At 46.9% G+C, this 27721-nt stretch overlaps 1 protein-coding gene across 8 annotated transcripts in view; it reads left to right on the top strand.

Moving 5' to 3' along the window:
- The window catches only part of hdac7a (histone deacetylase 7a), a 99367-nt gene that overhangs the window by 56380 nt on the left and 15266 nt on the right, over window positions 1-27721 (top strand). For 5 of the 8 annotated variants that reach the window (XM_088915319.1, XM_088915362.1, XM_088915345.1 and 2 more), the window contains 15 exons: window positions 5862-6058; window positions 6839-6926; window positions 10834-10951; window positions 11705-11808; window positions 12876-12998; window positions 14586-14695; window positions 16346-16447; window positions 17034-17208; window positions 19402-19601; window positions 20292-20498; window positions 21848-22058; window positions 22302-22435; window positions 23128-23248; window positions 23926-23975; window positions 27478-27585. In XM_088915319.1, the coding sequence (XP_088771445.1) occupies window positions 5862-6058; window positions 6839-6926; window positions 10834-10951; window positions 11705-11808; window positions 12876-12998; window positions 14586-14695; window positions 16346-16447; window positions 17034-17208; window positions 19402-19601; window positions 20292-20498; window positions 21848-22058; window positions 22302-22435; window positions 23128-23248; window positions 23926-23975; window positions 27478-27585 (2048 nt within the window). The remainder of the gene's footprint in view (window positions 1-5861; window positions 6059-6838; window positions 6927-10833; window positions 10952-11704; window positions 11809-12875; window positions 12999-14585; window positions 14696-16345; window positions 16448-17033; window positions 17209-19401; window positions 19602-20291; window positions 20499-21847; window positions 22059-22301; window positions 22436-23127; window positions 23249-23925; window positions 23976-27477; window positions 27586-27721) is intronic. The other 3 variants (XM_088915336.1, XM_088915327.1, XM_088915311.1) reach the window with 3 other exon arrangements.

The raw sequence follows: 27721 nt of genomic DNA, 5'->3' as shown, positions 1-27721 counted from the left end.
CATGAGGTCGATGTGTGAGTCCTTATTGTGCTCATGTCAGGCTGTTGCTGAAGCAGATTCTCTGGGATCATGTAGGAAATGGCCTTGTGAGATTCTTGGATGAAACCAGACAAACCAAATTCTTTCCTCTCATTTCTAAATATTCGTGTTTCTCGTGTTCCTATTGAAATCGTGAAGTTTAAAGTTGATTTCTGGGTATGAGACATGCATGCTTCCTTGGAACTCTTGGCTTACAGAGTCCACTTCAACAGTTTAAGTTTAGCTGTGGATGCTGTCTTAAATCATTTGAAGCTATCATTCACCTGTTCTTCTGGATTAATATTATGTTTAGTCAGATCTTTCCTCTGAAGCGTTCTCTGGAAATGGGCCGTTCCTGGTGTATTCTGGCCGATAAGAAGTCGAGGCAGAGGAACACCAGTTCAGTCCCTCTCGGAGCAGGGGTGTGACTTTGAATTTCTGGGGGATTTGACCACATCAAATCATCGAAACTCCGTCAGGAAAAAACTGAGGATCATTGAGGATCCTAGGAAGTTGTCTTTAACAATGTGGCAGGGTAATTTGTACCAGGCTCCCACTACTCTCTATGTAAAGAAGTGCTTCCTTCTTCTGGTCCAGCAAATACTGCCTTATAATTTCTCCTACTGATCTTGTGTCTTTGGTTCCTTAGTGCGAAGTAGTCCATTGGGTTGCCTTTGTCTAAAATATTTCATGACATTTCAAGTGCTTAGATTTGGTTTTCTCATACTCTTTTACTTCTTTCAGGACTAAAATATTCAGTTCCTTTTCTCTTATGTGCAAGACATTCAGCTTAAACAACAAATTTACTTTCAGGGTAGCAATGTCATTTTGTAAGAAGGTGGCCTGAACTGAAGACCAAGTTCTCGCTATCCTGTGATGAGAGGGACGCAGAAGCATGCCAGCTGATCTTATTAACTAATTAGTCTTGGGGAGTGAGAAGCGTGTGTGCCTTGGAGCTATGGTGAAACGCGTGTCTGCCCCAGGGGTTCCTGTGGCACTGCGAAGGCCGATGGGGGGTTCCTTTTCGAGATTAAGAAAGAGATGAGCCCTGTGCTGCTGACCCTGAACTGAACAATACTGTGTACAGTTATTACCATTAACAGACAAGCACTCTACTAATAACCCAGCAGCACTGCACCCTTTACAGTGACCTCTGTGCATTTTGTGATGTCGCATCTTACTCTCATGTGGAAACGCTGACTTTATTGAACTCGACTTCTGCGTCCTTGCCATCTGATGTTATTTTCCTCTAAAATAGAATATTTTGTATCTGGTTTGATTTTTGACCCCCATCAGCATTATGTGAGTCACCTAGAGTGCATACAGTATATATATGGGGAGCCTCTCAGTCACATGTTAGTGTTTTTTTTAAAAACTTCTTATTCATTGAAGAAATGGCTTACATGTTAAATATGCACGCAATCTTTAGCTCGTTATCTTCTTCCACCTTTTCTTTTAGTTAACAATTGCACTTTTTTAACTATTTCACGTAGATGGGGGCTAAATACAGAAATAGAATTATTCAAATCTGCATTAGTTAACAGAAAAACAACAACAAAAGAGCCTACCCTGAAATATTACATCATTTTACTTCTCGAAGTGAAATCAGGTCTTAATGGGGACATATGTTTTTCCGGTTTGACCGGTATTTGCTAAACCTTTCTGGCTCTGAATTAAGAGAAAATGCTGTCCTCTCCATTGTATAAATGTCATTCACAATATCAGTCCGCTGTTCAGACGCCGGTGGCTGCACGACAGGGTTTTAAGCATGATCTGTTGAAATGCGAGCTTCCAAGCGCAAAACAGACTCTCTCTTTAACAGTTCACACCTGACTGGGCTCCTAGGCAGTAACTGACATTCCCCTCTGCTCTGTCTTATCCTCACTCTAAATCTCACTCCTTCTCAGGCTAAATTTTGCCTCGGTGAAAGGAGGGGGGAATGATTCTTATTCTGACTGGACAGGCTCTGCCACGTAAAAAAAAAAACACGCTGTTTTTCTTTCTTTTGTATTCCTCCTGACTCTTCTTCCTCCTCCTCAGCTGTGTGCAGCTTGGCGAGAGGCCAGCGCCGCAGGCGAGCCAGGCGAGATGAATGACATTTGCATTTCATTAAAACCCCGGGTCTCAAAGTGCCACATCCTCGCACACAAACAAGCACGTTCCCATCCGCGGCTCCTCCAGCGCTACCAAGCCAGGAGAAATGAGGGGAAAAGTTGTTGATTGTTTTTGCTTGTTAGCTTAGAGGAAGGACACAGCTGGCTGCTCGTTTTCTAAAAGGGATTGATTGTAGAAGTAAGGGGGTTGTATTTACAATACATGTTCTCACACATGATCCATTCACAATACCCTCGCTCCACTGCACACACACACACACAATCCTTCACACACACAATACCTTCACTCCACTGCACGCACACACACACACACAATACTCTCACTCCACTGCACACGCACACACAATCCTAGACACACACACGACACCCTCACTCCACTGTGTGCACACACACACACAATACTCTCACTCCACTGCGCGCGCACACACAATCCTACACACACAGGATACCCTCACTCCACTGAGCGCACACACACGATACCCTCACTCCACTGCACACACAATCCTACACACTCATACACAATACCCTCACTCCACTGCACACACACACAATCCTACACACTCACACCCGATACCCTCAATAATAATAATAATAATAATAACAATAATAATAATGTTATTGTTTTATTGTTGTAAATGTTTGGCTTATTTCTATTGGCAAAACTGTAATTCATCAGCCACTCCAGTAAAGCACTTAATTAGGAATTTGACAAAAGGCAGATCTTGCTGTTGGGAAAAGTGTTGTCACAGTTCTTCAGGAATGGACATTCCTGTGGTCCTCCACGCCCTGTGTGGCCGGAGATGTGGCTCAGGGAGGGCACAGGAGGCCAGTTTCAGACTGGGACACTGCAGCATGACTGACACATGCCTTAGACACGCTCCACTCTTCCTTTTACTTTTGTCTGTTTGTCATAGTGACAGGAATGTGTTGAGAAAATATTTGTCTCTTAGTTTCCTGTTTCATGATTTCAGCCACATTCAATGTACGCTGTGCTTTTGGTACACATTTTCCATATTTGTGCCGCTACTGCACAGAACCATTTGTTTGATTTCCTTATTTTCTTCCCTCAGTAGATCATGGAGGTTAGAGTAGGGAGTTGCGTCAGCATGGGTAGGCTGCAAAGGAACAGGTAAAGGTTTATGCCATGCTGAAAGGAAAAGAAAACAGACACAACGTTTTGGGTGTCAACATCTGAAGAAGGCTCCATTTCAGCATGGAATAAACCTTTACCTGTTCCAGTTGATCATAGTGCATTCTTACCCAGGGGTCCGATCACTGCAGAATTGCACTGAAATCCTGATATTGAATGACCGATAATTACAGGTATGACAGGAGGTTTTACTTCGGCGTCTCATGTTTGATGGTTAAAAACCGGTTACAGCTCTATCAGTGCGTCCTTCCCGCCTTAATCACTGTTGGGACAAGAGGAGGCTCCTGCAGAGCCAGCGAAAGCTGTCCTGGCATCAGGATTCCTCTGTCTGACTATCCCCTCGCTCAAAAAACAGCTCTCCACCTGCATGAGAACTTCTCTGACACCCAGCCTTGTGTCTGGCACGCTTTCAGAGTGTGGCAAACCCTGTCCCACTTTCTGTACCTCAGAAGGTTTTGTCATCCTATCCTTCCTGTGATACAGGAAATTCATTCGCTAGCTTTCTGAGTGTGTTACTAACATGCACTTGTACCTGATTCAGGGCGACGCCTGGTTACTTTCAGTGGTATCGGATGTTTTGGGGGGTCTGTGATCCAGCCCTGGAAACCCTGTGATTCCTGTTTTTTTCACAAATGTAGTTTCGTAGAAGAGCTGACAATCGCATTCCTACCCCATTGATGTGGCAGACGTTAAAAAGGTCTTCCTGTCCCTTATTTGCTCTGTGGGGAAATAACCCCTCGGGTGATTTAGGCCAACGTGAAGATCACTGGCTGAAGACTCTTGCTGCTCCTTTATGAAGGATCCAAAACAACGATGTGCTTACCTGAAGGAGCAGTGCTATGTGCACAGTCTGCTTGAACTGAACGATTTCCCCAGCCCTGCCGGGTGGTAACCCTTGGCCCCTTGGGGAGCCAACGCCGTGAAATTCAATTCGACCTCGGCGGCGGCTTCACACAGCAAAATCATCTTTGCCCCAGCAGGACCACAAAATCTGCTGTTGTGAAGGAAATGAGCCTTCCGCTGAGTCACCGATGCAAATGTTTCAATATGGAAATCATCGAATGAAAATGCTTGATTCGCAATGGCGGAAAAGAAAAAGAGCCGGTTTCCAACGTGGGCAGAGTGTTGCCCTTCTCTCTGGCCGAGATAAGCGCCCGAGGCCGGACTCAAATGGACATGCGGGAACGGAGCACAGAAGCACGCCCGCTTTTGTGTTGTGCGGGAGATCTCCAACGGAGGGGGTAGTTTCTCGTGTAGGTTCACAGAACGGGAGCCCTGTAATCGCTGGAGCCCCTTTCCTGGAGCTCTGGTTTGAGGTCACCTGGAAAGAAGTCACCTGTGTTGTTTTTTTTTTTGTTTCTGCCGGGAGTGGCGTTCAGGGATCAGTTTACAGCTGTGAGTAGGACCAGTGTGTGAGGTGGCAGCTTTGTGAGTCCGCTGGTGATTCAGTGTTTTTCCCACTCTTACTGTGCAGCAGTGTAACTAAGCCAGGGACACTGTGCTGTCATATTCATGCTGCCTTGCTTGAACTCGCTGACCCATTCAGCATAAACACACCCTGCCATGCCCCGGTCCCGTACAGCTCTTTAATAGATCTCTATTCTGGCTCTTTGCGGAGCACAGTTCTAAATGTCTTGGAGTTTTTTCGGAAATCTTCGAAAGGTTTATTGTACAGGCGTGTGGCGGTCAGCAGTGGCTTTCTGATGGGGTTTTCAGTGACCTGTACCGTGCAGATCTGACCACATGGGAACAAGGCCTACAGTACTGCAGGTGTCTAATGCTGTTCGCGTGATCATTTTTGAGAGGCATCAAAGTGGATGAATGTGTTTTTATTTTACAACGTATGTCCAAGGCATGTGTTGTACTAAAGAGGTTTACATTGATGACCATAGACATATAGACATATCCATAGACTATGGGATTCCATAGGTTTTTTCCAGCTGAAGCAAGATTGCAAGTTGTCTAAAATTGCTCAGGCCTACTGCGCAACAGACCCTAGGCTTGAAGCAAGGACAGCAAGGAGTCGGTACTGCATGCTTGTAAATGGGAGCCTTAGTATTATCTGGTTCACTGTCCACTTTGAATTATTCTTCACACATCAATAGCAGGTACGTGCATTAGAAGCAGTGTTTGGATCGAGGTGCGTGTCACAGACTCAGATGAGCCCCAGTGCAGAGCAATTTTCCTGAGGTTTTTTTTTCACAATTTTCACGAGTGAGGCTGTGGTTGGCGCTTGTTGGCGGTGGATACTCAGCAGCTCGGTAACACTGCGTTGCCGTTGGTTTAGTTTTTTTTCCTGTTGGCCTGTTTTCCTGTTTTTTTCCTGTGTACCTGTTGGCCACCCTTTGTTGTTTGTGTACTGTATTGTAATAGCATTCAGACGCACAACAATAACAACACCCCCCTTCTCCAAGCATCAGAAAAGAAAAACCGAAGAAGAGAATGGGGTGGGGGGACAGAGAATCAGACGCACAAAAAGAACTACTTTTCATGCAGTTTCTGTCTGCTGGCCACACATTTTGCTCGCGCTTTGCTTTCTAATGCCGTTCTCTCTCTCTCTCTGTCTCTGTCCACCGCAGCGGATGTGAGCCCCCCCGTGTCCGTGGCAGTCCCTCAGGCCGCCCCCATGGACCTGCGCGTGGGCCAGCGGCTGGTGCGGCCCGGCTCGGAGACCGCCATGCTGACGCCCCTGCCCCACCCCCTGCTCCTCGGCCCGTTCCCCAGCCCCCAACCCTGCGCGCAGATCTCCCAGCACCAGCTGCACCAGCAGATCCGGGTACGGCTCTCTTCCGGCTCTCCTCCCGGTCGGGGGGGGGGGGGGGCGTGCGTGGCGTGTCTGGCCGGAAAAGTGTGGCCCTGCGGTGTGCACGCTCGACTACAGCACACAGGCGTGTATTTCAGGCTTGTGGATGCAAATTGGAAAGCACTGAGTCTCTCTGTTAAAAGAAACACCTTCCCATCTTGCTAAAAGGTTTTCCCGTTTTGGTCTTCCTGACACCCATTTGGAGGGAAAAGACAGAAGAAACATGCTTTGTGCTTTTGCTAGTCTTGAGAAGATCCTCTCCTCTGCCAGAAATGACAGGCAGAGATGCAGATCATGGCAACAGTTACACAGTTGCAGTATCGGCCATGAGCGTGCTGGTACTGTAGGTGGTTCTGCCAGGGCATGTTGATGGGACACTTCTGCAGCTTTTCAGAAAGATCATGTTTTATCTGATCTCTGGCGTTTTTGATGTGAGGCTTGTCTTTCTCTTACGGGGAGGAAAACAAAGGCCTCATGCTCACAGTAATGAAATGGACAAGAATCCGAAACAAAGTGACTACATCTCATCCCCTCCTTAAGGAGATTCGGCTACACCGCAAGAGGCTGGTTTGTGATCTAAATAGTAAAATGTATTACCACAGGACACGAAACATGTAAGTATCTCAGAGACGAGATCATTCGCTCTGGTAGTTGCCTTGGTCAAGATGGTGCTCTCCATCTAAGCAAATGAGGCTTTGAGATCACGTGTTTGCCCGTGAATGTTAGTAGGATGTGCAATGTTGTGTTTTGCAGTTTAACATGGAGCAGCGGCGACGAGAGCAGGAGCAGGAGAAACAGCAGGAATTGCAGCAGCTGTGGCACAAGGACAAAAGCAAGCAGAGTAAGTCACGGCACCCACTGTTGCTCGGGCTGAACAAGTTCAGGGAGAGAGTACTGAAGAATTCCACTCCTTAAGCCTAACCCCTTCCCAGAGCCTTAGACTAACCACACATTTATACCTGCATGTGTCCACGTTCTCATGTGGCAGCAATGACTCTGTGTGCAGAAATACTATCCATGAAGGAATTTGAGTTTTTCCGGGGGGCAAAACACCATCTCTCAGCTCTCAGGAGTGGGGCTTTGTGTTTATCAATAGGGAGGGACTGTGCACGTTCACGAAACACTGTAAAAACAAAAGTTTCTATTTGGAGAAGTAGCAGTTGATGATGTCTTCTGCTTTTTTGGGGGTTTCCCAGTCTTACTTGGCTTTAATCTTTAGTTAATGATTCTAGATATGCCAAAAACAACAAGCAGGTCACAATTCCAAGAATTCATCCTTCTATATATATATATTGTTTTTCTGTGTTCCTTGTCCATACTTGATCTTATCTGTATTCTCCCTTAACACAAAAAAATGTGATCCCAAAAAAACAGTTGATCCAAAAGTACACTATGCTCTAGACAAGAGTTCCGAGGTAAACTCCTCCTTGCAAGCTGGGGAAAGCTTCATTGTCATGATTTGACATGAAATGAGTCACATTGCTAGCTTCCTGTGTTTTTATTGCTTTGTGCTTTATTATCTGCGAGGACGCAGTGCAGTTCTCAGTGGCAAGGATGAGGTCAGAGGTGCTTTCCTGGTGTTGCCAGTGGCAAGATGTGAAGAGATTGTTTGCTCAGAAGGGCTCCTGTCTGCTGATCGGGCTGCTGAACCACAGTTCTGTCACTGGTGCCCAAGCACTGCAGCGGTGTGATCTGTAGATCTCCTTCAGGAAGAACATTTCTGTATCCGTTCTGGCAGCTTACTTGAAGTAAAGAGTACACAGATGAAATCACAGGCATGTGACAAGCTATGTGGGGGAGGAGTTGGGGAAGACTGCTTACAGAGTTACAGACAATAGCTACAGTGAGATGGCCTTACTGTTATTTGTGGAGGTGTTTGGAAGACCTTGGACGTCTGATAACCTTGTATGTGCTCCACAGGTGCCTTGGAAATTTAAGGCAGGGCTTCTAGGGCACTGCAGTACTTCAGTGCAACCAGTACCTCAGCTGCTGCATGGTCCTTCTGACTCTCGGAGTCAAAGAACTCAGGAGCTGATTGCACTTCAGCACCGGGGCAGAGCAGATTGGAAAGGCCCGTTGTCTGTCAGGCCCTGATCTAAGGGGCCCAGATGACCACGTTTAGCAACCACGTTCAGCACAAGGCCGTTTTGGCGGCCAGCGAGTCTCAACTGCCGGGAGGAAGAAGTGCAGAGCTGCTGAATCAGAAGCTGTCTGTGTTGTTGTTAATCTGGGCCACAGCTTCTCCTTTCCAGCTCTCCCAGGGGTTAAAAAAGGCAGCAGTGTTTTAGAAAAAAAGAGCAGAAGCTGTTGAAAGCTGGCCATCTGCCATTGCACTATAAAAAAACAGTGTTTTATTTTCAGGGGGGTGGGGGGTATATTAATCTTCTTCCTCTGTATGAATCGAACAACCCCAGGTAGCCTCTGGCAGGGGGTCCATAGCAGGAAAAGGCCCAATTCTTTATAATAAGGTGTGTTTTGGGGTGATAGGAGCAGTTTGAAACTCAACACCCCAAGGCTACAGAGGTTTTTATTCAGAGTGACTTACATTTGTACAGCTAGAGATGTTAGTGGAGCAATCTGAGCAAAGCACCTTGCTCAAGGGTACTTCAGCAGTGTCCCACCTGGGGTTTGATCCCACAACCTTCCCGTTACAGGCTCACACCCCTGACCGATGAACGTTAATATTCCATGCAATTTGCTCTACAACACTGAACCCTGGTCTTCTCATAAGCTGTCTTTCTGTAGAGGTCCCTATATTTTGTGTAACCATGTCACAGTTGCATTAAGTTTTAGAGTTGCAATTCTTACAGGCTACCCAATATTGGTCTGGCCCTCAGACCATGGAACTGGGATAAAAGGATAAAAGAAATAAAATAAGAAAGAATTATACAAGAAAGGGAAAGGGACCCTGATGGACCTAATAAAGGTTTACTGTGGTATACCATGGTAAAACCTGAGTAAAATTTGGGAAAGCATGCTGAAATCAGTATAGATGAATCTGTCTCCTGTAAGTGGAGTTTTGTGATAGGAATGAGTGGCATAAATCATTAATAAATCATAAATCAATGGGGTAAATTATTCATAAGGCAATAAGTGTAAGAGAGCTGCAGAAGGAAGGTTGTAGCTAAAGGAGTATCACCTATGTAATACAAAATTAAGTCCAGAATTGACAAGCAGAGCAATATGAGAGGATTCTCTGTTCTGCTGTACGGCAGTGTGGGGGTAAGAGAGGTCAGACCTTGTGTCATGAAAGTGGGTAGAGGGTTAGGAGAATTGGTCAGAGCTGGATTTGATAGCTCAAGAGCTGTCAATCTATGGTGTAGAACAGTTCGGTCAGCGTGTGGAAACCTGAAGAATTTTTCCAGTGGGGAATTTTTCTCCAAGCTGTTAGCTGGATCAGCTGTCGTGCAGAAAGCAGTAGCAACAAACAGGTCACTCACACAAGCTTTAAAAATAGCAGGCTTGTATTTTATGCAAATATTGACAATAACAGCACCTTTTCTAATCTACAGACAACAGGGAAATACTATCACCAGGGTAAGGTTTGATAGACTACTGAAAAGCCCTGAGTCAATATTGAGCTACACCTCCAGATCTTAAGTAGGTAATTCTTTGTTTGGCAATTAAAGGTGTGAGTCAGTTCCTGCACCAATAAAGAATATATATATATATCAGCTTCCATCACCCTGGGTCAAAGTTCTTATGTTCTGCACTGGCTACCAACTCCATTTAGCAGCTGAAATATTTTAGAATATGATCCGTGCTGTTGACCTGTCATTCCTACAGCTCTTTGCCTCATCAGAGGTGCAGATCAACATAGAAAATCACTCTCTCAGAAACTGGAGTACAGACAGATTTTTTTTCTGGCAGTGGTGGCTCTTTTCAGAGTTCAGCTGATATTAGCTAGAGCATGGAGAGCCAGCCTGCAGTCTCACTGAGCGCTGTTGGACAGCTTGTACAGCCTTGTTTGTCATTAGGCTGGGGTCATTATGTACAGTAGCATCTGCTTCACACAATGAGAAAACAAGGTTAGCCCAGTATTGCATTAAAAACATAACAATGTGTTTGCCAAATTGTCTTCTTCCTTTAATGAGGTTAAGCACGATTAGCTGCAGCTCCATCCAGCAATAGCCTATACCGTAGGTGTCTGGGAATAGAATTATAATTATAGCCATTTTCAGCTAAGCCAGCTAACTACAGGCATAAAATACTCAGGATTTTACTACCAGTGCCACTATTAAAAAAGAACATTGTTTAAAAGGCAGATTACACATAATGGCTATTACTGCCTTAAATGACCTTTCAAGACAAAAATCAAATGAATTGATTTTAGCGATTCTGGGTTAGCTGACCATTTGCATAGCAAAGGCCGGGCCCATGTGGCTTCAGTTTTGGGTTGACAGCTTGCTCCCAGTCCCTCTTCACAGCCACATGTGTGGGAATTCCTGTGTGTGAGTGCATGTCAGCTCTGCTTCCTTTTCCACTTTTTCCTTCAGTACGGTTCAAGAGCTTTCGGAGAGCATGTGGTAGCAGTTACCATAGGTTCAACACACTTTTGAGTGCCTTATTGTACAAGTCTGCAGGGGTCATTGCAGAAAGACATGTGGAGACTTTCTTTAAAAAACATCCACGGTTCAATTGCCTCCATTCCCCTCACCTTGGAGAGAATGATGAAGGAATTGCTGTTCCTGCAGGATCTCGTGGAACAGAAAACAGGATTCTGATTTCATGGCTCTCTTGATTGGCAGGTGCTGTGGCCAGTACAGCTGTCAAACAGAAACTACAGGAAGTGATCCTCAAGAAACAGCAGGCTGCCTTGGAGCGTACCAACTCCAACCCTTTGAGCAACCCCCCTGTAGCCTACAGGTGAGCCAACCCACACTTGTTCTCCTTCTGAGCTGGTGTCGTCTGTTTGCGAGCCAGCCAGAGCCATACACGCAAATTAACAGTGAGGCTTTTCTCAATGAGCGTATCCCCACAATAAGAGCCTTGAACACTAGGCATGCAGTTTTAGTCAACTGAACCCCAATAGGATTGCTATCTGTTTAATGTGGGTGGCAGGTTCAGTCTATCTGTTTTTGAACGGTGTACAAGTGTAAGGTTTTTGGAAAAGTATGTGAGTCCTTTCAAAAATGATCAGAATGTCTTTCTTTAAATACTTTGAATTAATTGTAGCATTAACAAATGTGAGGCCATTTGGCCAATCCAGCTCATTTGGTAGTTAGTAGATGTTTGGTCCACAATCTCATGAAGCTGTTTTCTTAAAAGAAAACAGTGTTTCAACTACAGCAGCATGGTGCAGCAGCTTGTTCCAGACTCCCACAACTTTTTGTGTAAAGAATGTGCCTCTCAGTTTGAAATGCTCTTCTCTGCAGTTTCTCCACATGTGCCCTCTTGTTCATGGTTCACTGGGTTGGGTGTGTCAAGGCCCTTGAGGATTTTGAGTACTTGTACTGTATCACAGTCTTTCTTTTTCAAGACTAGTAAATGTATCGAGTGAAACCTCCATGATTTTAATGGCTGCAGAATATAAAGATCAGATACAAATTTAAACTAAATCAACAAACAGGCCGGCTATACAAAGACACTGGTTTAATGCTGTGGGCTATTTATCTGCAGGGCGCTGGCTCCGGACCCCGATGTCCCCCCTCCCTCTCTGATGGTGCCCCCGCCACCGCAGCCACCCAGCGACTCCCCAGAAGACATTCCGCTGCGCCGGACAGGTTGGTCCATCGCCACCGCATTCAGGAAGTTGCCAGTTCAGTCCGAGTCAGTTTCCTTCATCCTCTTGCCTGTTCTGGGAGGAGAATGAAGACTCCTGGCTTGCGGCAGGACGAGCCGGGTGCTCAGGTGACACTGTGAGAGAAGGTCTGCTGGGAGATGAGTGTGGGAGGCTTCACAGGAGGCAACAGAGCTGGTCGCCTTAGTCCCTTTAAAAAAAACAAAACAAAACTTCTCATCCAACCCAGCGCTCGTCCATCTTAACACATTATTTCTCCAGACCGTTATTCAGCAGATCCACACAGATTTTGGGTGAGGCTGTTCAGTTCAGAGAGATCATCTGTATACAGAATCCAATCTCAGACACGCCTTACAGAAGCCTAACAAAATGCACACATCACTGTGAGATGAGATGGCGCCTTGTGTTTGGATATGGCAATATGAATATTCACCAGCCAGCTCTACAGAAACATTAATTCACGTTTTTGGAAATTGATAAAGCGCTAGTTATGTGTTTCATAAAGGGCTGTGATATCTTGAAATGAATCTGTGCCCATCTGGCGAAGTAGTTTAACATGTCTTCAGCCTCACAAGGAATCATTCCCCCCAAAAAACAGGGACGGGTTCTCGGAAATCAGCGCTGTGTGTGATGTCAGCTCGTGTCCAAATGGGCCCTGCAGTGTGGCCTCATTGACTAAATGGGATGAACTTCTGCTCTACTCCTACATAGAAAGATGAGACAGTGAATGAAGAGCCTAGTAGATGAGTGGAACTGTCCATTTCTCTTCCAGTAACACATGGTGAAATCCAGGAAAACAGCAATTTACAATAAAACTGGAGTCACCAATTTGGCAATTTAGCAGACGCAGCACAGTGGGCTGGTCAGCCAGTGAGACAGAACCCCTGTGTGGGAGGAGCCACCCAAGGCTGTAGTCTAACTGTCATCACTGTATTAATAATTAGTTGGCAAAATTTTGAACACTACAGCAGCACCTGTTCTGAAAGAGCAAGGATTCCCTCCAGGAGGGGTGGTTAACCTGTGTAACAGGGCGTCGTCCTGTTGTTTCAGCCTCCGAGCCCAACCTAAAGGTGAAGAACAAACTGAAGAAGCACCTGGGCACCAGGAAGAGCCCCCTGACCCGCAAGGAGAGCGCCCCTCCGACTGTGAAGCAGAGAGCCCCTGAGACTATGGGTGGGTATCGTGGTCTCTCCTCATCATCGGCCTGTGATGCCAACACCCCAGTGACGCTAAGGCTGCCTGCCTGGCTTCACATTAAGTCCTATCACTGTTTTGAATGTCTAGATTCAATGCCGTGAATTATTTCCCTTTGCCCAGCGATGCATTACCAGGCATTCAGGCTCTAAAAATGCAAAGTGGCCCTTCTCTCAACAGTGGCTAGTCTTCATTGATGTTCCCCAGGCCAGTCATGTCCACTAACTGCACGTACATAGAGCGTATATCCCCCAACTGTACATAAAAACAGCAACAAATAAAGGGACATGGATTCATTTGAAACAGCAGATTGTTTCAGGCATCTTGTCCAGCGGTATCTTCAAGGAAGCTGGGTACTGACTTCAGCAACATGGCTGGGCAGCTTATTCTGTACTCCCACTTACCTCCTGCCCTCTGGTTTTATTACATTCCAGAAAGTGGGACAATTAAAAACGAGTCTTTCCTCGCAAGAATGTAACGTGTGGTCACACCATGCGCAAATCGGTGACCTCAGCGCCTGTACTGTAGTACACCAGATAAATGCTTGATTGATAACTTCAGTAGAAAGCCAAGTGCAAAACAACAAACCTTGAAACTAGCCAATTACACATTCCACATGGGTCTGTTTCGTTTTGTATTATTGGTATACTGTTGGCCAACATCGTTTTTCACCTTTTCAGTTTTTAACAAGCCTGCTCCTTTCAAGTTTTATGGATGCAGATGTCCTTAAACATGTGTGTGCTCAAAACTGTTTTTTTAAGAGTCTGAATCATGAATTGAAGTCTAAATATGTTTTTTTTTGCATTAGCCTGGGATTCCAGTGTCTGTGGGTTGAGCAGCTTCAGTGCTTTAAGTCTCTTTACAGGAACCTGAAATTCAGATTGAAAGCAGGGTGCTGCCTTCTTCCACCCTGGGCCTTTTTTTTTTTCTTTTCTGATTAAGGTTTGACGTCCGATTTGCATTATAAACCCTCCTGACGTAATCAGTGCTGAAGTGTTTTTAAATGGTTTTCAGCTGTAGTCATTTCCTTTGAGAAAAGGCAGGACTGAGTTGCGCAACAAGTCTCGCTGAGGTGCGCTTGTTCACCAGCGAGGTCTGGAGGTGATTAATACTCTGCCAGGTGGGAGATTTCCAGGCAGGTCATTTATCCAGTTCTTGCTGGTATTGCTCTTCCAGAGCCTCTCACGTAGCTTCCCATGTAAAGGGAGTTGTTTTGAAACACGATAAGAATGGACTGATTCACGAGCCATGATGGGGCTATTAGCTCAAGGTTTCTTAGAATATCTTTTCCGTTCCGGTTCAATTTTTCTGTTTTACTGACAGGCTGTGAATAAGGTTCCCGTGTGGCATTTCATATGCCACTGGTTCTTTGATTATTTCTGCCTTTAACAACTGATCGAATCCCTGTTTTGCTGGCATCCGACGGCAGCCGAGAAGCAAAAGTACAGAATCTCCTCACTGATTGGTTGATTGTCCGATGAAAACAGCATGTTTCAGCCTCTGTCCTGTGATGACTCTGGTGAAGACAGATGTTGAAACAGCTGTGTTCATTTCTCTCCCCGCCAGACTCCTCTCCCAGCAGCAGCAGTACCCCCGTCTCCGGCTGCAGCTCCCCCAACGACAGCCTGCCCACGGAGAACGGAGTGCTGCCCCCGACCGCTGGAGTGTCCCATGAGGTGAGCCCCCAGTTTTCCTCTTCCCCTCGCCCCTGGTTCTTCAGCCTCTCGGGCTCAGCCGCTGCCTGAACGAGACAAGGGATTCCTGACTTCATTTATCATGTCTGTTCGCTTTCTTAACCTTGTACTCCAGTAAATAGGGTCAGGCTACTGTCATAACCAACAGTGTTCCTACCTTGCCAACACACGGTATTTGTCTGGACATCGATAATAAATCAGAAGGTTTTTACATGTAAAATAATAGATATCTCATCTTTGGTACCATCTATTGACCTTACCTTACCTGATCTTACCTGAACAAATTACATTCATTCAATCTTTCAGTCAAGGGAAGGGGTTGTATGTAATGTGTATGTATAAGTGGCATTTGTGTTAATAAAACCAATGTTGTCTTGCTGCACAACCACCTCCACCCCACAGAGCTAAGCACTTTTTTACATCCTAGCAAGTCTTCTTATAAAGGGAGTCTATTGTAGTAAAGAGCTCATGTGTGCTGTAGTTTGCCCTTGTCGGTCTCTGAAGTAGTGTTTTGGAGGGGATTTGCGGAGCCTGTCTTTGAGGAAAGCGAATGGTCCATTCAGAAAAGTGTGGGTCCGGTTCACACGCTCTGCTGGGGCAGAGGTCACAACCAGGGTCACCGCCAGGGCAGATGGAAGTAGGATGGAGACACGGGGGGGACCAATCGCAAAGCAGAGGTCACCATTCCTGTTTTCCTGATTGGTCACCAGAACAAAAGGCCGCCTGCATCACCAGAGTCTTTCTGCTCCCCTCGTCTGGTTCTTGCTGGCTCCTTTTTCTGTTTCTTTTAGGGTCCTCTCGTGTGCTTTCCTCAGCTCCTCCCATTTTAATTATTTCTTCCTTTTTTTTTTGTTTTGCAAATCTCATTAGCTGCCAGGCCGTTAGTTTGGAAATCTGAGCTGTGAGTTCTTGGAAACCTTGTAGGTACAGAACGCAGGGTGTGCAGGACTCTCTGGCAACGGAGTAATCGAATGTTTTAAACAATGGCCCTGGAGACAGGCTTCACAGCAGAGGCAGACACTGTCCATGACACTTGATCTCTTCGTGCATTAATTAAACCTTTTGACCCAGGTCTGTTCTGATTAATTCATTTAGAGGCTGCATTGATGAATTGAATATGCTTCCCACACACATGCTCTCTCGTGGTGGCTTAACAACTCTTCCTCTGCAGGAGTGCAGAATTTAATTAGATCTATTGAAATGAAAGATTTAAGCCGCTTAGAGAATCCTAAATATGGGGAAAAGATTCAGTAAATTTTAACTTTAAATAGTATCCATTCTAGATCATTAGCCCTTTAATTTTTTACACAACGAGAACAAGCCTTCTCATTGCAGAAATGAGTTTCTTTGCCCCCTTTGTCCTTTTATTTCTCTACCCCTGTGAATGTTGAGCAAGAGCTGGGTGGTTTGATGAGACGTGTGTATGGATCCCCCACCTGTCTCTCTCCTGCCCATTCTCCTCCTCTGAGTCTCATGCACTCATTTTTTCCCCCTGTTCAGTTGAGTCGTTTCCCCACATTCGCTCCCTCCCTCGTTTGTTCTCGTCTCTCCAGGCGCCTGGTTCCCTTCAGGTGATGCCATCATTCCCTTATCTGTTTCGCTGCCTGACTGCCTCTGTCTTCCTCCCTCCAGGCACAGAGGCTGCTTCTCCAGGATGGCACGCTGGCACACTTCACCGTGCAGAACCCCTCCGCTCTTCCCACCATCACACTGGGCCTGCCAGCCAACGCCAAGGTGTGTGTCCGACAACGTTCGTGCAGAGTCGCAGCACCACACTGACTGGCACAGCCAGGACAAGACTTGCCTCTGGGAATCCAAGTGCTTTTCCCTAGAAACGCCGGCTTCCACCGTGACCTCTGATAGGTTAAACAATAGATACTGAAATCGTGCTTCATGCAGTGACTGAACATGTGGCTGCGAGCACCTCTGTCTCCTGTTGCTCAGTGCGTTGGCAAAAGACAGGATCATCATCTCGTTCATTTGGCTGTCTGTAGTTTATTAATCAGCGTGTCTTGTCCTGCCTTGTCCGCAAAGATCCCAGCTTCACCATCATGACTGGGCATTACGGGCCCCTCTCTTCCAGAGTGGATGCTCTTCCTCTTAACTTCCACTGGCGTGTCCAAGTCCTTGTTTGTTTGTTTGTTTGTATTTGTGCAAAATTAAAGAAACCATGTGCCCTTGCCCGGCCTTCAAATGTGGCTTTGAGAGCAGGCCTTCCTCTCTATGTTCGAAAACCCCTGTTGTTCCAGCGGCAGTCTGTTTCTCCTCGGCACAGCAGTGGCGTGGACGGGGTCTGATCCTGCTTGCTCTCCTCCTGCAGGGCGATGCAGAAATGGGCTCCCTGAAAGCAGCCCGGCTGCCCATGCTGACGGGGGCGGCCCCCCAGGTGTACATGCCCGTGGGGCTGGAGGACACGACTGGGCACCTGTCGCCTCGCCTGCAGCCGGTGGTCATCCTGGAGCCCTCAGGTCTGATTTCCACCCCCTTGGTCACCGGTGAGCGCACAACATAGGTCAGAGACAGCTGTACCAGTCTATGCCGTTTGTTCCAGGTCCGCTGTGCACTCCTGTTTGAGGAGCGGTCTGTGACAGTAGCATAAGTATTTTCTACAGTAACATGCTCAGAATTGCTGGCTCAAGCTTGGACTACGCTTGCTTACTGCAGCCAGAATTCGCCAAGCCGAAGTGTACAGTCGGCCAAGTGGCACTGTGATTGTTGTGTCAGTGAGTAGCACAGAACTCCACTTATCAGAGATAACACTCCTGTAAGGCTCATCAAATGACAAAGATCCGACAGGTGCACATTTCAGGGGAGTATGTTCAGAGGGCTGTTCTCGCATGCAGCACAGGGGTTGTAGATGTAAGCCAACGGCCAGGTTGGTCACTATCCATCAACGATCTCCAACCAGCCTCATGGATCTTGTTTAAGTCTGCAAAGAAGAATGCGTGAAAAGTACATTTTTCTGGTGTGCAAAGTTCGTAAAGACCCATCCAAAAACACAGCTGCAATTAGTGCTGCTTCACACACATACAATACAATACAATACAAGTCCAGTTTGAACTTGCAGATGTTGATGAAAATATTCTCTTGAAAACACAATATACATCATTTGTAATTCAACAAAATGTGGAAATCACTGGAAGGGACTGAATACTTATGCAGAAGGGACTGTGCATTTGTGGAATTTGTAGCTTCTGCGATATCACAATCTCAAATTATTCATAGGAGTTTTTCCTAATGTAAGAATGTATTATTTTGTGTGGGGCTATGAGAAACAGTGTAGTGGGTTCACTTTGCTTGACCACGTGTTCCCCAGTAAGCATTTATAAGGGATCAATCATGTGCACAGACAAATAGAATCATGCTTACCCAGCACAGGCTCTGGCAAGATGACCAGGGTGCAGCCCTCTCTCACATGCAGATAAGTCCCATAAGAACAGTTTTATTGGAACAATACAGAGCACACACACCCAGATACAGCTCTTAGCCAAACTGCTCCCTAACTCCAACACACCCTTATTAATGTTTGCTGGGGCAAATGTGAATGCATTTTTCTTTTCAGTTTCTGATGTAAAGTGAGGTTAATCATAGTTTTTGCTGGGCCGTAGTGTACAACTTATCCTGGTGTCATTATGCATTTTCCACAAAAAGGTTTACAGGGTTATTGCTCTTGTCAAGTACTCAGTTGATCTCTGAAGCCTAATCCTTCTCTTGCAATAAATTCAGCGTTAAGGAAACTGAGGTTGGTGGTAAACATACTGACAAGCAGCACACTCAATGCACTTGAGCTCTTTGCATTTCTGAAATGCAAAATCCCAAACTCCTTGCATTGTAGGATGAAACTGAAAATGTCCTTTGAGAAGCCTGTTCATGCCTCATGCCTGATAAGAGCTCACTGTGTTGAAAGCGAAGTGTGGTGGTAAAGCACAAGGTAGTCATGAGAAGACTAGAGAAAGCACAGAGGTGTGACGAGGCTTGAGGCAATGAATGAGCTTTTTGAAAACCATGAGAAACTTTGAAATTATGCTGTGCTAAATTTGTGCAAAACCGCACTAGATGGTTTCAATTTCAAAAGCTAATGGTGATCACGTTCTTCAATAACCTCAATAAGTTGTGCATTGTTGGTTTTAAAACAGCACTGGGGTATATTTTAATGTGGGGCATGCTGTGAAAATCAGACTTTCAGCAGTCTAGTTAGAGAAGCGCCCTGGGTTTCGATTTGCTTGAAAATGCCTGATTTATTTCTGTAAGGGTGTTTTCTAGTGGGCTTGCCTCAAATGGTGTGGTGAACTCACAAAAAACATAGGCTCTTCTGTCAGCTGGAGCCTGATAATATCCAGATGGCAAATGTGACTCAGAAAGGTGAGCACTGCCATCTAGTGTTGAACTTTTGCATTTTATAACAGACAGTCCTTGCAAGCTGAGATTTGCTTTCATTTTCACCACTGTAACATATGTCCTGATAGTAATCTAGAATGTCACGCATGCAGTCTTGGCATGTATGCTAAGCGTATATCAGAATAAACAAGTTCGAGTAAGGAGCTGCGTCCGCATGAGTGGGCTGCAAAGGAACAGGAAAAGGTTTATTCCACGCTGAAAGGAAAAGAGAGCTGTCCGACCAGTGTGAACTGGGCTCCGTCAGCACCCTGTGTTGTGACGCGCGTGACATGGGGTTGTTTGTTCACCAGTTCCAGGGCTGGGTCCCATGCCCCTGCAGTTCGCCCCCCAGCTCGACAGGGTGGCCGCCCTGGGTCCCCACAAGCCCCTGAGCCGCACTCGCTCGGAGCCGCTGCCCCAGAGCCCCCGGCCCCTCCACCAGCAGCTGCTGCAGCAGCACCAGCACAGCCAGCTTCTGGAGAGGCTCAAGCAGCAGACACACCTGGGCAAGGTAAGGCTCTTCCCTGGGCTGATGGGAAACTCTTCCAGCACATTTCCAGGCGTGACTCCAGTGCGGGGAAGGAGGCGTGGTCACATTTAACCTGGATTTCAATTGCTGTGATACAGATAGAACAGATGAAAGAGATTCCACAATGCATTTGCATGTGTGTACTGTATATGCATATTTCTAATTCTGACATGTCTGCTCAGAGGGTAACATGATGGTAAGTGCTGCTGCCTCACTGCCCTTGGGGAAAATGGGCTCCATTCCCACCTGAGACAGCTTCTTTTCGGAGTTGACATGTTCTGCATGTGTCCACATAGAGTTTCACCAGGTGCTCTAGTTTCTTCCCACCTCCAGAGATATGTTGGCGGGATTAATTGGTGCCTCTAAATTATCCCTGTGTGCTTGTGTGTCTTCCCCGTGATGGACCGGTGTCCCACCCATTGCGTAGTCCTGTCTTGTGCCTTGAGCTTCTAGGTAGGCTGTGGATTGCCAGGACTCTCACTAGAAATAAGCAGCTTTCTGATATGTGTGGATTTAAATAATATAAGGTAACAAACATGAAATGCTACTTAAGCAACACAGTCTCGTGGCATGGCAGCAGAATGGCAAGATGGAGGAAGGGCTGTCCCCAGCCAGTATTGCCTTCAGGCTTTATTGTGTGGGTGGGTGATATTGTGCATGTCTGTGTGCCAGCTGATGTCCAAGCCCAGTGAGAAGCCTCGGCTCAGGCAGATCCCCTCAGAGGACATGGATTCTGAGGAGGCGGGGTTGACCGACACCCACCAGCGACGCCCCAGGGCGGAGTCACTACGGGAGGCGGAGTCTAGTGGAGTAGAGGGGGCGGGCGAACAGGAGCAGCACCAGCAGATAAACATCCAGCATGCGCTTATTCTCAATCAGGTAATGTCACATGCTCTCTTGCTCCCCATTCACAACTACACACGGAGAAAGGGAAATGTCTGAGAAACACTATCTGGGAAACACATTAATACCATCTTTGTTACTTGCCTAGTCCCTTCTAAATAATTTCATTTTGACAGTCGCAATGATTCAGCAGCACACATGAGTAAATGCAAAAATATTACTTCTTGTGAATAAAAAGGTATAATTCCCTGCACAGATAGCCATCAATGGTTAGGAACATTTATGCACTGTAGGTTAAATTTTTTATTAATGAATCTTTTCTATAGTGCTCTTCTCAACAGTTTTCTGCAGAATGCTATACTGGATTATACAGCAGCTCACAGTGTTGTACAGCAACAGTAGAGCATTTGTGCACAGAGGGGAGGAACTCGAAAACTCCCAGTAGGTGAAAATAAACCTTTTGGGATCTGGGGGTCTCAGGCCTGATGGGTGCTCCATCTCCAGGCAATAACTGTGCAGTGGATTAATTATTTTATTACACGGGTCAAATAAACTATACACACAAATAAACTATAGAGTTACTCAAATAAGGTAGGCAGAACGCAGGCAGATGGTGTGACCTCCCTTCTAAGGTTCTGGTTTTGGATTTCAAGACGTCACATAACTGGAGATGACAGGATGGCAGTAGCCATGTGTTATTCTTTGTGTGAGCATTCTAAACTTTTTGTGCATTCGCTAAGTGTTAAATCTTCAGTTACATGTCACAGGAAGCTTTCATCTACAGTATGTCATTTATCGCTGAGGAACCATGGTGCGGTTTCCCTTTCTCCTCCTTAAAAACAGCCCAAGCTGCTTTGATCAACCCTATTTAGCAGATTTCTACCCATGTGCTTGCAAGGTTTCAGGAACTGTAGACAAAAGTGCTCTCCAAGTGATCCGGTGTCGTAGTCATGTGATTGCTTCACTGAACCCAGTGAAGTGTGAGTGGTGTAATATCCCCCTGAGCCACAAGAGGGCAGTAGAGAGCTATACGTCAGTCATGCCTTGCAGTTACCATAGGAGGGCACCATAGTACTGCACTTTGTGAAAATGAGTATTAAAAAAAGGAGTGCACTAGTTTCTGATTCTGGTCAAACTAAAAGCTCAATAAGTGTCTAGTGTTTTATTTCTGTGCAGAGGTGTTGGTGGTTTTACACTATGGAAGGGCAGTCCTTAAATTATGCATTCAGGGTACCATCTGTTGAGTACACCAACTAACTTTAGAAGCAGCTCATGCTGTGACAATCCCAGTATGTCAGTATGCTGTCCATACAACATGGGTTATATCCTGCTACCCTGGCTTTGCTCTCACCTTCCCCTCTGTCCCTCTTTCTCTCTTTGCACAGCAGTCGTTACTCTGGGAGAAGCAGAAACAGCTCCAGCAGCTCCGCCGGCACACGGCCCAGATGGAGACGCTGGCGGTTCCCATGGTGCTCAGTGCTCACCGCCCTCTGTCCCGCACCCAGTCCTCTCCGGCCTCCGCCACCATCACGATCCCGGACAAGAGCCTCGCACTGCCTGTCCAGGAATCGCCCACCAAGCCTCGCTTCACAACAGGTAGACACCAGAAGGCCCCTCACCAGCCCTTCAGCTCGGATGAGTCCCTCCTGTCTCAAGGGGGCGGGGTGTTCAGTGTTTCTACCGACATGGAAAAGCCTGCTCAGGATAAGGCTGAGGAATTTATCAGACTGGCACTGCAATCCGTTCCAGCACAGGGAAGCAGTTGGGTTAGCTGCTTTCCTGTCCTCTGGTAGTGTGGTGACCGGTGTCCTTTCTGTCTGTCCACCCCTCCTCCTGCAGGCCTTGTGTACGACTCACAGATGCTGAAGCACCAGTGCACCTGCGGCGACAACAGCACTCACCCGGAGCATGCTGGGAGAATCCAGAGCATCTGGTCCAGACTACAGGAGAGAGGGCTGAGGAACCAGTGTGAGGTAAAGACACTCCCACCCCCCTCCTCGTTCGTCCGCAAGAGAGCCGATCCTGATACTCCAGTGAAGACCGGCGCTTCTCTTGGACCATGTGGCCAGTCCTCCTCTGTCAGCAGCTCTTGCTCCTTTTTATTAGAAATGATTGTACAAAACAGAACAAATTAGAGCGAACATCTCATGGACCAGTTCAATACTTTATTGCCATAACTAGTTTAATGGAATTTGGTTTGGTGAGCTCATACAATTAAAGACATACAATACAAATATACAACATAAAGCCAATAACACAGTGCATCCACCCAACACATTCAGAAGCCATTCTTTTTACTTACCATCATCCCTTAAACCACTTTCATATCTTTAGGCAAAGGTCTGCTATATTGTCTTATCCCAAAGCAACAAGTAAAGCCTTATTCCATGCTGAAAAGAGAAGAAAGGAAACACAGTGTTTCTTTGGGTGGGAGGTCCTCTGGGGCCCTCTAATATTCCAGCAGTGGCTGTTATGTCAGTGGGTTACTCATTGCATCGCTGTCAGACAGTAGTCTGCTGGCACCAACATGCGGCACAACTCACAGGCGCACGACTCCCATAAACACGGTTAGTCTCAAGAGTGCAGGGCCTTCCAGCGGGCTCTGCCCGGCGAGGCTGCCAGGTGTCCAGCGATGTGACGGTGTGGCTGTGCCTGTCTCCTTCAGAGCATCCGGGGCAGGAAGGCCACGCTGGAGGAGCTGCAGTCCGTCCACTCGGAGCGCCACGTCCTGCTGTACGGCACCAACCCCCTCAACCGGCTCAAGCTGGACAACCGCAAGCTGGCCGGTAAGTGGCCGGGCACTCCGCCAGCCCGTCACAGAGACACTGCCAGCTCGGGGCCAGCCGGTCCCAGCACTACAGCACAAAGCCACCCTGTACATCAGGGCTCTCTCAGGCTCGGGTCCTGGGGATCCCCCATCTCCTGGTGGGTGCTCCCCCCGAGCTTGCACTTGCATACTTGGTCTAGTTATTTTATTAACTGCGTAATTGTAGCACTACTAACCTGCCTCCATGTGTGATGTATAGATAACTATACCTTTAATGAAGTCCGTGTCTTGTTTCATCATATAAAAGCCTCTTTAATAATTAGGTTAATTGTTTAATTGACTACTTAGATTTGGGGGAAAAAAACAGCAGGCAGGAGACTGTTTGATTTTCTGCTTTACGTGTAGCTGTGTAAAAGAGAGTGCACCCCTGATGCCCTGTGTGGTGATTCTGACACACCAGGCACACCTAGAGGCAATGTTGTTCCGTGCCGTGACGTGACGGTGTCGTGAGAGTTTTCTCGGCCGAAATGAAATCTCGACGGCACAGCTGTCACGGTTCTGACAGGACCCAAGTCATGAGACCACCATGAGGAGAAAGACCTTATCAGAGCCTGACTTACCTTCACTGCTTGAACAAAGCGTTAAGTTTGCCTTTAAGACTGTTTAACCTCGTCATCGATTCTCTCCTTCCCTCAGGAATCCTGTCCCAGAGGATGTTTGTGATGCTGCCCTGTGGGGGTGTTGGGGTAAGTTGGAGACCTGGACATTTTCCTCACCATTCCTTCCGGTCTTTAACCCTCCGTCACTACTACCCCAGTCAAGTACCTTTGTCAGCCGGGCCCTCATGCCAAGTTTCTAAACCCCTTCACTTGCAAAGAGCCATAGTGGGGGGCACTACGTTGGGCTTCGCTTATCTGGGCTCCACAGGCAGGAGCACAGGAAGGGGGTTTGCAGAACATTTGGAAAAGCTGCTCAGTGCTGGAGGAACAAGCCTATTTTTCTTGCTCCCTCTCCTTTTTCAAATCAATCCCCGCATTTCAGAACTGACCTGAAATTCCAGTTCAAGAACATGGAACTGGAATTTGTCATAGGAAAATACGAGGAGAGACGGAGAAGTGTGTGTGTGTGATTGTGTGTGTGTGTTCATGGAGAGTTTTTTTGTTGTTGATTTGATTTATCCTTGAGAACATGTCGGTCTCGGCAGAGTCGGCACGCGTCCCACCTCCTCATGTATCCTGATTTTCCTACCCTGTTTCCACCGGCCTCCCCGGAGAGGGAATTTTTGTGGAGGTCTGCCTGAGTCACCCGGCTTTCTCAACCTGGAGATTTATAGCGTCTCTGCTGGCAGATAGGCAAGAATGGCGTCTATTTTTTTTTGCTCTTTTCCCCCCTTTAATTGTCCTGTCATATCCTAGCACGAGAGATCAGATTTGATGCATCACAGTTATGCTTCTCCACAAATCTGATTGTGATTTTCCACAGAGCAGGAAACCGCAGAAATAAAATAAGAAAATGGTCCTCCTGCCACACAAAGTTCAATGTATGCCAAGAGCCATGTGCCCAGGGTTGGCCTTGCTTGGCAGGGCTGGGCTGGAGAGTATGTTTATTATCACATTAGACCTCACTGCCTTCTGTCATAAACCTGAACCACTAAATACAGTACATGTTGACAGTCTTCTGGGAGATTCGAAGTAGATGCACAGCAGATCCTGGAGAGTACCCTGACCTGCTTAATTGTCTAATAAGCCATTGCTGGACTGCCAGTGTTTGAAATATAGTTGTTGTTGTTGTTATCATTGCACTGTATTATCCTTGGCCTTGCTTAGTGACATTCGCAGTAAATATTACCGCGCCTGCCACAGAGAGTTTTAAGAACAGGTGAGGCTAGAAACTGCAAGAGGAGCTTTGGACTATGAACCTTTGTTAACCTCAGTGCTAATTATATCACCCGATAGCACCGATAATCGAGGTACCTGGACTCCCACACGGAGCAAGTCAAAAGACTGAGCTTGGTTATGAATCATGAAGTAAAGGAAAACATTATATTTGAGAGACCAGCTGAAGGGGCTTTGGGTTCAACGCGTATAGTGAATGACTGAAACCGCAAAAAGAGTATTACACCTTGAGTTGTGTGCCAGACTAAACACCCCTTTTATAAAACAAACATGCCCGTATGCGTTAATTGCTGCTTTGCGTGTCTTAGGCATGTAGTACGTTGTGCGAGGTGCTCTGAACAGATGGAAATCCGCACACTGCTCTGGTATTCCTGCAGCTGGGTTTCCATGTTTGGCACCAGCTCCTAACTTTTCTGTCAAGGTTCATCCCATGAGCAATCCAGGCTCTGAGGGAAACTGGATCGTGATAAAACGACACTCTCCTTTTCTGCGTTGTGCAATGTGTCGTTTGCAGAATTCAAAACTCGGCGTTCCGCTCCTTGACCTCTACGCCAAGCACAGTGTGTGTTCTAGGGAATCGAAAGATTTATTGGCTGCGGTGATGGGACTGGACAGATTCCATCACAGATTCAATTCTGGTCCTGCTGGGGTGCTGTCTGCATGGAGTTTGTATGTTCTCCAGGTGCACCAGTTTCCTACCATTATCCAGAGAAATACAGGCGGATTCTGTGGCTTCTAGTGTGTGTGTGTGCCCTGTGATGAACTGGCGACCCGTGCAGGCTGTACCCTGCCTTGCGCCCGTTGCTTGCCGGGCTAGGCTCTGGTTTCCCCACCACTCTGAATCAGATGAAGTGGTTAGAAGATGGATGGATAAAGCACAACAGGATTCTTGTTGTTGTTTGCAGTTTCCAGAGCCCCTGGCACTTGGCTCTTCCGAGGGCGGGGCTGGCAATCACAGGCTCCCTTTGATGGGGCTTGTCTGTGGCACGAGTCTTGTATGCTATGGTCGGAGTGCAGCAATTTACAGTTGAGAGGGGATTATCGGGGTGGGGGGAAGGCTGCATGCATGATGTTGATAAGGCCTTAATCCATGTAGATTTCCGGACTCTGCTTCCCTGGTGATGCGAGCTGATTGAAACAATATGTTGATGACAATGATAAAAGAAATTCCTCTGATTTCATTGTTCCGTGGTGCCAAACCTCTAAAAAATGTGAGTTTCGTAAGGAAAAACAAAGTCACACGGGAACACGGCGGCCTTTTGAGCTGGCGCTGTTGTCGAAATCTTGTCTCCGTACGCTAGGAGTGCTTCCTCTGGGAATCCTGGGAGGACAGGACGCCCTAGCCCAGAAGGGGCACACTGCACGGCCAGCCACAGCGGCGACCATCATTCAGCTGCAAAACCTGTAGAAACGCGTGGAGCCTGCTTTCTTTCTCCCATTAAACCCAGCCATCTTTCCTTACAGATTTCTACTGTTTCAAAAGTAGAGTTGTGGCCTTGACTCAGACCTCACCAATTACATAGTCCAGTTCCCTTACAGTACAGTAAACCACAACACACAGCCCGCATTGCCAAGTGTGTACATGGATTGTTGTAAGACAGAGCTTACAAGTGAGTTCTAGAGATATAGACTGTGCAGCGCTCATCTTCTTCTAATAGGCTAAAATCACAAGTGTTTGCAAAAGTGAAAACAGTGTATTTTGCTTTGTCATGCTGTGGGGGGGTCATTTGTTTTCTGAATTTGATGATGATGATGATGGAAGTGAGCCTACACATGGTTGTTTGTGACACTGGGAGATGGCCTTCTGTTTTACTGGTGTACACAGAGGGGTCTGGAGAAGAAAAGTAGATGAAATCCTGTGATCGGAGCAGAAAGGAATTTCACATTGGGGTGATGTCGAAGTCCGCAGAGGGGGGCCTGTATTAGTCCTCTTGTTTTGCAACCTGATGTTTGCAGGGAGATTGTTGTGGCTTGTGTGGAATTCGGGCTTGGAAAATGGTTTGCGATTCCCCGATAACTTATGAGCCGGATAAATGCTAGAAGGAGAGAAGTAAAGAATGAATCTCTCGTGTTCTCACCCTTTTATCCCCGGCAGCAGCTGCTGAAGTTTGCTTTGGAGTCAGGCTCGCTGTTCCAACAGAATGGATTTCATTAGGGTCACATCTGGCTCCAGCAGCACTGTCACACCAAAGGGCTGGTATCCAGGGCTGGTAGCACTGGGCGGAGAGCAAAGTGATGCCCATCTAGGGGCGCAAGCTCTGCGGCTGTCCCCTTGGCGCTTCTTGCCTGCTTCCGTGATGCTGTTCCTGTGTCTCTCTTTGTCTGCTGATTGGCCGGGTGTGTCCTTGTGCAGGTGGATAACGACACCATCTGGAACGAGCTTCACACATCCACAGCCTCCCGCATGGCGGCTGGCAGTGTGACCGAGTTGGCGTTCCGAGTGGCCAAGGGAGAGCTGAAGGTGAGGGGCCAGGAGATGCCCGGGACTGTCACGCACATCCTTGACAAGCAGCACGCGCCACATCATAAGGACCGTGTTAATTCAGTTCAGTTTAATTCAAAATATTTTACTCATCCCCAGGGGGGCAATTTAAGAT

Source organism: Atractosteus spatula, chromosome 1 (assembly GCF_055471065.1).
Source record: "Atractosteus spatula isolate fAtrSpa1 chromosome 1, fAtrSpa1.hap1, whole genome shotgun sequence".
NCBI lineage: Eukaryota > Metazoa > Chordata > Actinopteri > Semionotiformes > Lepisosteidae > Atractosteus > Atractosteus spatula.
The sequence above is the reverse complement of the archived record's forward strand: the minus strand, read 5'-3'. Positions and strand labels throughout refer to the sequence as shown.